The following is a 13,685-nucleotide window of genomic DNA, read 5'->3' on the forward strand; positions in this document are numbered from 1 at the left end:
TTTGCAAAGTCCAACTGTAGATAGTGAACATCTTTCCTCCTCTCCACCTCCTGTATCAGTGTCTCCAGTGCAACATCAAAAATATGTGATTTGTTCTCTGGAAAGGCTAAATAGCCTACTCTTGCTCCAATTTAAGTTTATATAACACAGTGTTTTTGGTCACAGATTAATTATTACCTATTCATTATAAATTCAGGTCTCGTTTTTCTAGTAGCATTACTTTGAAATGGTTTTCTCTTATAAATCCAATTAGTTCTTCATTATGATATAATTTCCATGAAATATATTCTAAAAGAATTTCCTAGTCAGTGGTGGTCTCGTGTGGCATAATCAGTAATTTAGTTTTGTTTCACAATTTGTATACTTATTTTCCTGTCATTATGAGGCATGCAACAAATCATGGAATAACTACTTGTCATGGAATGAACAAATCAATCATCTATGTGAATGCAAAATTACTAAACTCCAGTCCTCAAAACTAGAGTTCATTATTTTGACAACTGCAAATTACCATCTTCACAATTGTTTACCCCGTCTCTGTTTACAATGGAACCTAGAAATCTGGTTTCGACAGGAAATACAGCGTCAAAACATTGTGCTTTAAACTTGATACTTCATCTGGAAGGAAACGATTGTGCACGTCTTAAAGTTTTTTCAGTGAGTCAGAAAACAGATTTATTTTAGTTTTATTCCGTTCTGTGTGTGTTTTTGGGCTTTGTACTTGTGTGACTGTTTTGAAGAGGGGTATGCAGACACTTCTGGAATGTAAACATGACAATGAAATAAATATTTTGCAATTTCATCGTTTTTCCTAAATTTCTTGTTTATGTAGAGGAAGTCCTGATGTGTCATACATGGCATTGAGCTATTTTCTGTTTACTTTACCAATGTGCTGAAGAACCTTTCATCAAGGGTCAGTACTGAGTTATGTAATGGTATGGTCCAGTAAATCACAGAGCAGTCTCTCAACAAACTGCTACCATTTGTTGGGAACATACAATTGCCCTAATCTTTTTGACAATAACATCTTGGAATGCTTTATTCTTGTTAACCTGTGGGGTTTGCTTTGATAGGTATTTTAATAGGACAAGTTGGGTAGAAATTATACAACTTCTGCTCATTTTGTCAACTATTGCTTATCAAAGATTTAGTACTCAGTCCACAAGTTTGGTGGGTATATTTAATGTAAGTGAGACCTGATCTGCTTTCTGGTATGTGCATATATGCTTAATTTAAATGTTCCTGTGATTTACAATCTGACTTATCCAGTCAGCTTCATCATTTGACAGTTACAGAGTCATGAGCTGTTTTATATTTGTCAAATATTGACAGAACTGAGTTTGCAAAAAGAAACATTGTGGGATTTTTGGGGCAGATATCTCAAATCTTCTTTCTTCCACTTGGTCTTCTGACATTCATTGTCCTCACTGGCATGTCTGGACATGCATGGGTTCATGGAAGAAAATGAGTTGGGAGGAGGTAGGGGCATAATGGACGTGTTACTGGATTAGTAATCCAGAATCCCCGATTAATGTTAATGTTCTGGGGAACATGTGTTTGAATCTCACCCTGAAGATGGTGAAATTTAGATTTAATAAAATCTGACATTAAAATCTAAGGTAATGGCAAACATGTCACCGCTTGATTGTCAGATATCTGTAAGAATAATGGTGTTATAATGGTAGAGGATTTTAACTTTCCAAACATAGACTGGGACTGTTGGAGTATTAAGGGCTTGGACGGGGATGAATTTGTTGCATGCGTTCAAGAAAACTTCCTTATTCAATATGTGGATGAACCTACTAGAGAAGGCGCCTTACTTGACCTTCTGTTGGGAAATAAGGTGGGGCAAGTGACTGAGGTGGTAGTGGGGGAGCAATTTGGGGCAAATAATCATAATTCTATTAGTTTTAAACTAGTTGTGGAAAAAGATAGAACTGATCAAAAAGTTAAAGTTCTAAATTGGAATAAGGCCAATTTTGATGCTGTTAGACAGGAACGTTAAAAAAATGATTGGGGAATCTTTTAAATGACATAACAAGAGTTCAGAGATGGTTTGTTCCTGTTAGTATGAAGGGCAAGGCTAGTAGGTGTAGAGAATGCTGGATGACCAGAGAAATTGAGGCTCTGGTCAAGAAAAAGAGGAGACATATGTCAGGTACAGACAGCTGGGATTGAGTGAATCCCTCAAGGAATATACTTGAGGGAAATCGGGGGGCAAAAAGAGGACAGAGATAGAGATTCTATAAATACATTAAGGGCAAAAGAGTAACTAGGGAGGGTATAGGGCCCCTTAAAGATCAAAGTGGCTGTTTATGCATGGAACCACAGGAGATGGGTGCGATAATAAATGAATTTGCGTCAGTATTTCCTGTGGAGAAGGACATGGTAGCCAGGGAACTTGGGGAAATAAATAGTGATGTCTTGAAAAGAGTTCATATTACATAAGTGGAAGTGCTGGAGGTCTTAAAATGCATATAGATAGATATCCTTTGGACCGGATCAGATGTTTTCCAGAAGCTAGGGAAGATATTGTTGGGCACTTGCTGAGATATCGACATCTGTGGGTAAGATGCTGGAAGACAGGAGGTTGGCTTTTATGGTGCCATTATTTAAGAAAGTCTGTAAGGAAAAACCAGGGAAATTATTGACCAGTGAACATCCTTTATGGGGAGGGACAGCTTAGTGGTATTATCGTGGGATTGTTAATCCAAAGAACAAGATAATGTTCTGGGGACCCAGGTTTGTACTCCGTCAAGGCAGATGATGTAAATTGAATTCAATAAAAAAATCTGGAATTAAAAGTCTCATGATGACCATGAAGCCATTACTGATTGTCAGAAAAAAACCCATCTGGTTGCCTAACGGCCTTTAGGGAGGGAAACTGCCAGACTCACCTGGTCTGACCTTCATGTCACTCCAGACCCACAGCAATGTGGTTGACTCTTAACTGCCTTCTGGGTAATTAGAAATGGACAATAAATTCTGGCCCAGCCAGTGATGCCTAAATCCCATGAATGAATAGAAAAAAATGTCAGTGGTGGGTAAGTTGTTGGAGGGGATTCTAGGGACAGGATTTACATGCATTTGGAAAGGCAAGGACTTATTAGGAATAATCAACATGGCTTTGTGGGTGGGAAATTGAGTTTTTTGAAGAGGTGACAAAGAGGATTGATAAGACAGAGCAGTAGATGTTGTCTATATGGATTTCAGTAAAGCATTTGACAAGGTTCTGCATGGTAGACTGGTTAGTAAGGTTAGATTGCATGGAATCCAGTGGGAGCTAGCCAATTCAATACAAAATTGGCTTGAAGATAGAAAAGAGAACATGTTGGTAGAAGGTTGCTTTTATGACTGGAGGCCTGTGACCGGTGGTGTGCCACAGGAATTGGTTCTGAGTCCATTGCTTTTCATCATTTATATAAATGATTTGGACGTGAATATAGGAGGTATGGTCAGTAAGTTTGCGGCTGATACGACAATAGGTGGTGTAGTGGACAGTGAAGAAGATTATGTCAGCGTACAACGGGACCTTGATCAGGTGGGCCAATGGGCTGAAGAGTGGCAGGTGGAGTTTAGATAAATGCAAGGTGTTGCATTTTGGTAAGGCAAACCAGGGCAGGACTTATGTTGATAATGGTAGGGCCTTGCAGAGCACTACCGAACAAAGTGACCTAGGGGTGCAGGTGCGTAGTTCCTTGAAAGTGGAGTCGCATGTAGACAGGGTGGTGAATAAAGCATTTGGTATGCTTGTCTTCATTGGTCAGAACATTGAGTAGAGGAGTTAGGATGTCATGTTGCGGCTGTACAGGACGTTGGTGAGACCACTTTTAGAATACTGCACACAATTCTCGTTGCCTTTCTGTAGGAGGGATATTCTTAAACTTAGGAGGATGCAGAAAAGGGTTACACGATCTTGCTGGGGGTGGGTGGTTTGGGTTACAGGGAGAGGCTGAATAGGCTGGGGCATCGGAGGCCGAGGAGTGATCTTACAGAAGTTAATAAAATCATGAGGGGTATGGAGAGGGTGAATAGCCAAGGTCTTTTTTCTAGGGTAGGGGAGTCCAAAACCAGAGGGCATAGATTTAAGTTGAGAGGGGCAAGATTTAAAAGGGACCTGAGGGGTAACTTTTACACACCGAGGGTGGTGCATGTATGGAACGAGCTGCTAGAGGAAGTGGTGGAGGTGGGTGAAATAGCAACATTTAAAAGGTATCTGAATGGGTACATAATTAGGTAGGGTTTAGAGGGAAATGGGCCAAATGCTGGCAAATGGGACTAGGTCAGATTGGGATATCTGGCCGACATGGATGAGTTGGATCAAAGGATCTATTTCCATGCTGTATGACTCTATGACTTTATAACATTGACTCCAGGCTCCATGACATCTCAAGGTATCAGATTTGACATGGACAAGGAAATCTCTTACTGATTACCACCTACAGATCATATTGCCTTCCCCCTCAGCTGGTGAATTAAGCCTCCTGCATAATGACTACTGTCCATCACAAAGAGGGCTCTGTCGTACACTACTCATGGAGCTGGATGAATCTGAAGGGAAAAGCTGTGGCATGTGATGAGGGAACTAACAGGAGTGAAAAACCTATGTGATCTTGTCCTCACCAATCTTCCCTGTTGCAGATGTGACCCTCCATGGCAGTATCATTAGGAGTGACCATAACACAATGTTCATTGTAAATTGTCCAGGTATATTCCATGCCCAAAAGGCAAGACAAATACAGCTGGTAAATTACCACCGTATCAGTTTCTTCTTGATCATCAGCAAAGTGATAGATGCAGTAACCAACAGTGCTCTCAAGTGGCATTCACTGCTCACTGGTGCCCAGTTTGAGTTCCTGCACTCCTGACCTCATTACAGCCTTGATCCAAACATGGAAAAAAGAGCTGAACTCCAGAAGTTAGGTGAAAATGACTGCCCTCAACACCAGTGTGACATTTGTTTGCATATGCAATCAAAGAGCCTTAGTGAAACTGGAGTCAATGGGAATCAAGAGGGTCTCTCTCCACTGGTTGCGGTCATATCTACACAATGGGGAGACAGCTATGACTGTTGGAGGTCAGTCATCTCAACCTCGAGGCTACTGTACAGGAGGCCTAACCATCTTCACTTGCTTCATCAGTGACATTACTGCCACTATGAGGTCAAAACAGGGGATGTTTGCACAGTGGTCAGCACCATTTTGATACCTGAAATACTGAAACAGTCCATATCCATATGTGGCAAGACCTGGTCAATATCTAGGCTTGGGCTAATAAATATCAAGTAACATTTTTGCCACACAAGTGTCAGGCGATGGCCACCTCTAACAAGAGAGAATCTATCACTCCTTGAATGCAATGGCATTACCATTATTGGATCTCCCACTATCAACATCCTGTGGGTTACCGTTGATCAGAAGCTGAACTGAGCCAACTATTTAAATACTGTGACAACAAGAATAGGTTAGACGCTAGGAATTCTACACCAAGTAACCCAGTTTCTGCCATCCAGATATGTATTCACCACGTGCTAGGCGCAAACCAGAAGTGTGATAGAATGCTCTCCAGTTGCCTAATTCCAAAAACATTCAAAAAGCTTGACACCTTCTGGAAAAAAAGCCTTTAACAATTATGTTAATCTCAGAACAAGTAAAATTATAAAAAAAAACAATAAATACTCTTAGAGTTCAGGAGAATCCGTAGGTAATTTCATTAATTATCACTACCTATTAATGGAAAATGCAACAATGGTGATTTGAAAGTCAGAATTTTTAGGAGCCTGAATTGCTGTTCAAATTGCTGATGAAGCTTTTTCAGATTTAGCATGATCGAAAGAAGTTTTGAATACAGAGCAAGCTATTCGGATATTGAGTGAAGGAAAAATCTGGAAACAGTACTGATCAATCTTAATAAAAGATGATCAACTATTTCACAGGAGATCAGAATCTATTCAGTTCTGCAGGTACAAAAGTTTGAAAGACACACATAGGAAGCTAGTGCAGCAAGTAGGACAGACCCTTGATACTATTTTCAGTGCTGTGGAGCAATGCATCCTCATAGGTACAGCTGTGCCTGGCTATTTAAAAAAAATGCTTTGTCTGCAAAACAATATGTCACTTTCAGAAAACGTGCCAAATTAGGACTGTGCCAATTAGAAAATGTGCCAAACAGAACACAGAGCCCACTGAGATGAGTTATGGTGGCAGAAGAAATTTGTTATGCTGTCAATAGGAAACAGAGGTCTGTGAGCCACAATCAGCTCCACCAAATATGACAGGAACATAAGACTAGCCAAGTATGTTTTTGTTCTTTATTCATTCACAGGATGAGGGCATCGCTGGCTGGGCAGCACTTATTGCCCATCCCTAATTGCTCAAGGGCAGTTAAGAGTCAACCACATGGCTGTGGGTCTGGAGTCACATGTAGGCCAGACCAGGTAAGGATGACAGCCATGTGTCACCATTCATTACAGTTGTGTTGAAGGCAAATGTTATGTTGGCTTCCATTGCAAGTGGATCTGAGAACAGGAGTGTAGAGCATTTGTGAGACCTTATCTGGAGTATTGTGTGCAGTTTTGATCTCCTTACCTAAGAAAGGCTATTATTGCCATAGAGAGTGCAGCAAAGGTTCACCAGACTGATTCCTGAGATGGCAGGATTGTCATATCTGAGGACATTAGGTCAGCTGGACCTGTATTCACCAGAGTTTGGAAGAATGACAGGGGATCTTATGGAAACACATGAATTTCTGATGAGTTGGACAGACTAGATCCAAGAATGATATTTTCCCCTGACTGAGATATCTAGAACAAGGTGTCATAATCTCAAGACACTGGGTAGGCCAGTTTGGACTGGGATAGGGAGGAATTTCTTGATTCATAGAAGGATGAATCTGTAAATTCTTCATCACATAAGCCAGTGGAAGGCAAGTCAATGAATATATTTTAAACAGAAATGGATTGATTTTCAGACAAATTATGTCATGGGTATAGCAGAGAGAGCTGGAGTACGACATTTGGATAGGGGATCAGCCATGAATAGCAGAGCCGGATCAGTGGGCTGAATGGCCAATTCTTGCTTCAATTTTCCATTTCACTACTTTTCCATAATGGACAGACCAACGACCCAATAGGTGACAATGAACACATCACAACGTAGACTTACTTGTGTATGATGAATGTATCATTATACCAGCTTCACTTTTGGAGGATGTCCTGGAACAGAGACACTGTGCGTGTTTGGATCACCAGGTGCAGTGCCAGAACCAGGCAGAAGGTCCACAAGTTTCAAAGGATTTTCTGTCTGGGACAGAATCAAAGTCAACAATCCTCATTGAACAGTATTCCAGTCCGAGTGCATTCTGTGAGATAGCAAAAGCTCCAGGCTGCCTGAATTCACGAGATCAGAAATTTGCGGGAGATAGGTCTGTGTTAAATGTAATTATGTGTACAATCATGAAAATAAAGTTTTGGGGGTGAGGGTGAACGAGGATATCAGGGCCTGAATGGATTTGTGCTGAGGACTGCCTTAAGTAGCACCCATAATAATGATGTCATATAGGCTTGTGGGGACAGCAGCTCAGGACTTTGAAAGAGTAAGGCTTCCCGGCCAGACCTTCCTTATCATCTCTGCAATAATGGACAGAAATGCTGGGCAGATAGACTTGCCTTTCCTTGGTGATAAAAAAGGTCAGTGGTCAGCCAACAGAAGGAGAACAAGCCTGAAGCAGTGCACGGCTAAAGCAGTGCAGAGTAGGACTTTCAGCCCTCAGTAGTGGGACGTAACCCCAGTTCTAGCAATGTCACAGCTCTGTATTGGGCATTACTGGGACTGCAGGGGAGCCCACAAAGGAAGCTCAGTGGATCCCAGATCCAAGTAAGTCGGGGAGTGGGGGAGGGTCTTTATTACCTCAGAGAGTGAAGCAGGATGGGTGAATGATTTTGATCTATTTTGATGGTAAGAATGCAGGCTCCTATCTTTGGTGGGGTTCCGCCCAAATGGGCATAGATAGAGCTGTGTTCCATCCTGCCATTTATAACAAAGCAGATTGCCCATTTTTATCTGCCTGCCTATTGTCAACCATATTATGGAATGGACAAAGAATTATTGGGGTTAGTTTGAGCTGTGAACAAGCTCTGTGGACTGCAATTTATTTATCTACATACGGCGAGTGGGCTGCCGGTTTTGTTGCCCATCCAGTCTCCAAATTGAGAGTCAACTCAAGGCTATAAGGGAAGGTGGTTGGCTGGAACCCCTAACCTACAGTACATGCCTCCCCCACCTTTAACACCCTGCTAAAAATACACTTAGCAGGGATATCTAATATCAAGCCAAAATTCTACTTTGTTAATAGAACTTGTACGTTGTTGCTGTCATACAATAAATGACACCTTGTTTACGATGAGTCAGTTCTCGCCAGACGACCAAGTGGTTTATGGATCCCCACCATCACAGATGTCGGTTGCAGCAAATCATGCAACATGATGAGCTATGGTGAGGACTCCTATTATATCAATTTCCACCTTACTATAGACGCTCGCTGCCTGACATTGAAGTGTAAGACTGTGCTTTCTTTTGCTGACTGGAACATCATGGCAGGAAGTTTCTGTGTTTGGGATATTTTCAGTCTGTAGCAGAACAGATGTGGCCCCATTTAAAAAAAAAAATGCCTCTTCTTTTCTGGAAAAGAGCAAATGGCTTTTAAAACAAGGCTTTAGATGGTGGCTGACTGGCAGAGCAGCATTTGTCCACTTGGCAGTCGATAAGAATCAATCACATAATGGAGGTACCTGGAATTGCAGCCTAGACTAGAGCAGTAGATTACCTTCTCTAAAAGGTAACAGTTCGACCAGTTGAGGTAATAAATATACAACAGCTTTCAAGGCCAGTTTTGAGTTTATTTTCTTAACTTGCTTTGGTGAGATTTGAATGCATGGTTTCTGGGTTGATCATTTGGTTCATAACCGCTTGGCAACAATACCTGTTATGCTTGCCAGAAAAAAAACACCGACATCTCTTTCCTTGGGACTGAAAAGGGCATGGAATCATTACCATCTGGCTGAATTTCGAAGTTATGAATCCATTATAGTTGGAACCCATATGGCCGTACAAGGCTTTGCCAGTCAGTGTCATAAACTACCTGACTCCAAAAAATTTTCACTCTGGTCTATTGTTTTGGGAACATGAATCTGTGCAATGGTGGATTTTGTCATAAGGCACTTCTCACAAGGAACAATGCTTGTGACTGATGCTTTTTTTCTTGGACTGTCTGACTATTGAATGCTTTATTGTGCACCAGGTTAAAATTCCTGAATTGGTGGAAAAGAGTGGAAAAAAACATTGGAGGATATGTTCTCTTAGGTTACACTGATCCAGACAGGCATGATTCCACTCTAGTTTCAAGGGGAGGTGGTGTTCTGGGGACACAAGTTTGAATCCCACCATAGCAGATGGTGAAATTTGGATTCAATAACATCTAGGATAAAAAGATGGTTAGTTGGCATCAGAAAAATCCAATTTGCTTCAGGGAAGGAAATCTGTCATTCTGAATGTGGTCTGGCCTATATGTAACTTCAGATCCACGGCCATGTGGTTTACTCTTAACTAACTTTTGGGTAATAAATGCTCGTCTGGCCAGCGACATCTACATCCAATGAATAAATGAAAAGAAAGTCTCTCCCTCTGCCGTTCTGATAGATTGGAGCTCATCATGACGCACGTAAACTGGAGGGGGCAGGTTATTAACACGACCAAGAGACTGCACTATGGTGCTCAACTTTCAGTTGTATCCCAGTGCAAATGTGGCCCTTTTCCTGTTATAGACTAGGCCAAACTGCCAGCCAGATTCTAGCTGGGAAATCTATTCTGATAGTAAAACAAAGAACTGTGGATACTGGAAATTTGAAGCAAACACTGGAATTGCTGAAGAAACCCAGGAGGTCTGGCAGCATCAGTGGAGAGAAAGTAGAGTTAGCATTTCAGGTTCTGAAGAAGAGTCACTGAATCTGAAACTTTAACTGTCCTTTATCTTCATAGATCTACCCTGATGTCTTTTCTAAATTTAAATTCATTTGTATCTGCAGTGGAATCAGCCTGTAGTAATTCTCCCTTTCTTTTCTGTTCCCACAGGTTGCATGTATGAAAAGGGTCCCAGACATTTTTATGATGACACCTGTGTTGTGCCTGAAAAGTTTGACAGTAAGTGAATCTACTTCTTAAAAAAAAACTTTACCCCACCATAAGTGGGATTAAGAATTTGAGATGAGCACATATAGTCAAATTGGTCTGTATTGGGGCAAAATTTCCAAAGCCTTTGAAATGCCAAAGGAGTTCTCAAATTGCAAAATATATTGACTGGAGATGGCCCAAATTTCCTTCTAGAGTAAATGGTGGAAGATTGGGATCGATGTCTGATAATTTCTACTGATCTTCCACCACAATTACAGACAGGTTTCTGAAGAAGGGTCTAGGCCCGAAACGTCAGCCTTCCTGCTCCTCGGCCTGCTGTGTTCATCCAGCTCTACACCTTGTTATCTCAGGTTCTCCAGCATCTGCAGTTCCTACTATCTCTGAAACAAGCTTGTAGAGATGGTGGGGTTAGAACAGTGGTTGCTGTTCACTGTTTCGATTAGGGTGATTGGAATTCCAAAGTACTAATTACAGTTTTTATTTTCCGTAGGTATACCTAGTGTAGTAGTTTGCCTCGCAAATTTCTTCTGAAAGCTTTGAGATTGAATCTTGTAGATTCAGAGAACTAGCTCATCTCATAGAATGCCTACGGTGTGGAAACAGGCCCTTTGGCCCAACAAGTCCACCCTCAGAGCATCCCACCCAGACCCATCCCTATAACTCACCCAATCTACACATCTCTGAACACTATGGGGAATTTAGCACAGCCAATCCACTTAACCTGCACATCTTTGGATTTTGGAAGGAAACCAGAGCACCCGGAGAAAACCCACAAAGACACGGGGAGAATGTGCAAACTCCACACGGACAGTCGCCCGAGGGTGGAATCGAACCTGGGTCCCTGGTGCTGTGAGGCAGCAGTGCTAACCACTGAGCCACTGTGCCGTTCCAATAACAAGCAACTTTTGCTTTGTTCTGAGGACTATATTTAAAGAAGAACAACAATCTGTCATCGGCAAATGCAGTTAAAATATTTTAATCATATGATATTAAGAGTTAGAGACAATTTATTTTCAGATGAATTCTGCATTCAGGTCAGCCATTTCCCATGTTCTTCTACACTTATTCCACTATCATGCAGAGAGTTTCCAATGATCAATTATTCGGAATGACATTGAACAAAAGTTCTCAATTTATGAATTTTGGTTTGATATCATTCAGATGCTTCTGATAAATGCTATATTGTATTTTTCACCTAGCTGACTGACCTGCTGTGCTTTTCCAGCTCCACATTTATTGACTCTAGCTTCCAGCGTCTGCAGTCCTTACTGTCTCCATGACAACAACAACAGCTATTTAAATTTCCTAGCGCTGTAGAGAAGGGTTTAAGGCAGTGCTGCTGGGAAAAGCAAGGGGAATTCTAAATGGAATAGCTCCCAATGCTTTGCAGGTGATTTTCTAAAGTGGCCCTTACCATGGAAGTGAGTAAGCAATGAAGCCAGTTAAGACCCCAGTCAATTGTCTTATTTCCCTTGCATTATAATTTTCCTGGGATATTATGATCCTTCAATATTTTGGGAGTCTGGCAATGCTGTGGAGACAGCTCTTTGCCAGTAAGTTAGCAGGCCTTGAGTGGCTGAAATACTTGACAGAGTTAGGGGTCGTCATGCTCACAGGTGACCAGAATTGGCCAAAGGTACTCTTCTAGAGGGATCAAATCTCCACCCTGAGGTCCCTCACATTATTCATCATCTTTTTCATCATTGAAGAGAAAAGACCTTTTTGATCGCTATGTTTTAAGAAGACCAACAGGTGCTCCCATCCAGATGCAGCTGCTTTCTAACATTGCTACATACATTCCTATTGAATCTCCTACTTCCTTGGCCCATTTGAAATCTTTACTTTGGCAATGAATGCTGAGGCAACCATTTAGCAAGCTGCTGCAGTAGGCAAACTGCGGGCTTGACACTTGCATTTAATCTCACTGTAGGTGTCCCAAAGCCTATGGGGAAACGCAGAGCACTAAACTGCACTTTTATTACAGAAAAAATGCTCTCAGGTGCATCCTGAAGAGAAAGACAAACTGAAAGTTGAGCCAAAGAAACGTTTAGATGGGCTAAACATTTAGATGAGCAAAATGTTAGACTAACAAATTTTAAAGATGGTCTTAAAAGAGGAAAGTGTAACAGAGGAGTGGATTGATTTGATTCCACAGAAGTGAATTTCAACGACTGCAGAGTTGGCTGCCAGCTGTGTTATGAAAAGTAAAGAAAGTTGTCAACTGTTTTTTGGTTAGCGATGTTTCCATGCTACGGGAAGGAAGGAAACCTGACTGTTGAGACTCAAGTGGAATTACAGGAGAATTAACTGTAGAAGTGGGAAGTGACAACACAAAGAGAGATTTAGAGAAGAAAATGGGTTTAGATATTGGTAGTAGTTAGCAGAGTCAAGGATTTTTTTTGAGGAATAGGTGTTGGCAGTTTTCAAAGAGAAGAAGTAATAATCACATTTACAGTGCTGTTCCCAAAGGTACAAATCTATCCTGCTGTCATCCCCCATTGTTTTAGAAATCTATTTCTCAGGAAAGGCTTTAGAAACTTGTTGGGAATGACCCATAGGTTGTAAGATTGTTTGACTTCTTGTTACTACTTCTATGATTCTATGACTAAGGTATATCTGTGATCATGAAAAGTCTTTGGCAATATAGCAGAAAAATTATTTACCTTTAAACACCTACCATTTTTCAAAGAGTCACAGTTGAAAGTATTGCATTTGGAAACAATATGTGACACATATTGCAAATTGGTTTAAATATCATCTCCATACATCATCAACAAATCACATATGAATAGCTTTCCGATGACACATAGTATTGCTTTGCAAAAGAAAAACAATCACCTCAAGATTTGTTTGTTCCCAGAACTTCCACACAGAGTGAAATTAGAAAAAAAACCACAAGATGGGAGATTAAATTTCCTTTGGGTTTGTCTATTCTTTTGTTGCGATTTCCACAAATTATCCACCAAATTTCTAAAGATAAATGACTGAGAAACCCTGCAAAAAATAATGGTGCAAATTTCTGCTCTGATAGAATCTGAATCTTCTGACTTACTGTGGGAGTCACCACAGAATATCCACGTGTGTAAGAAAGAAAACAAGGAAGTGAAGAACAAAAATAGGCAACAAAAATCCCTGCCCTTAAAACCAGCTATTCATTCAGGTCTTTTGCTGTTAATATTGTGCTCATATATCGATATCTTCAGTCTTCCGTACTGAAGTTAACAGAAAAGAAAACTAGACAACAGATACCCAGTCTGCTACCACCCAATTTGTGACCTTGGCCCAAGCTCAATGTCACTCTTAAGATTGTTTTATCAGCCTGTTTTGGATGACACCAATTTCCTTCGTCTTTAGCCATTTGAATATATGTAGCACTGTGGCAGGCTGTTTAGTAACATGGCTACATAGCTTTCTTCCATAGATAACAAGGTGTAGAGCTGGATGAACGCAGCAGGCCAGGCAGCATCAGAGGAGCAGGAAAGCTGACGTTTCAGGTCT

The 13,685-nt window shown here is 41.0% G+C and overlaps 1 protein-coding gene across 1 annotated transcript in view; it reads left to right on the plus strand.

The window, feature by feature from the left end:
• etv1 (ETS variant transcription factor 1) overlaps positions 1–13,685 on the plus strand; it is a 139,041-nt gene that overhangs the window by 104,131 nt on the left and 21,225 nt on the right. The window contains exon 11 of the mRNA XM_048608512.1: positions 10,128–10,196. Coding sequence (XP_048464469.1) covers positions 10,128–10,196 — 69 coding nt within the window. The remainder of the gene's footprint in view (positions 1–10,127; positions 10,197–13,685) is intronic.

Source organism: Rhincodon typus, chromosome 2 (assembly GCF_021869965.1).
Source record: "Rhincodon typus isolate 14 chromosome 2, sRhiTyp1.1, whole genome shotgun sequence".
Taxonomy (NCBI): Eukaryota; Metazoa; Chordata; class Chondrichthyes; order Orectolobiformes; family Rhincodontidae; genus Rhincodon; species Rhincodon typus.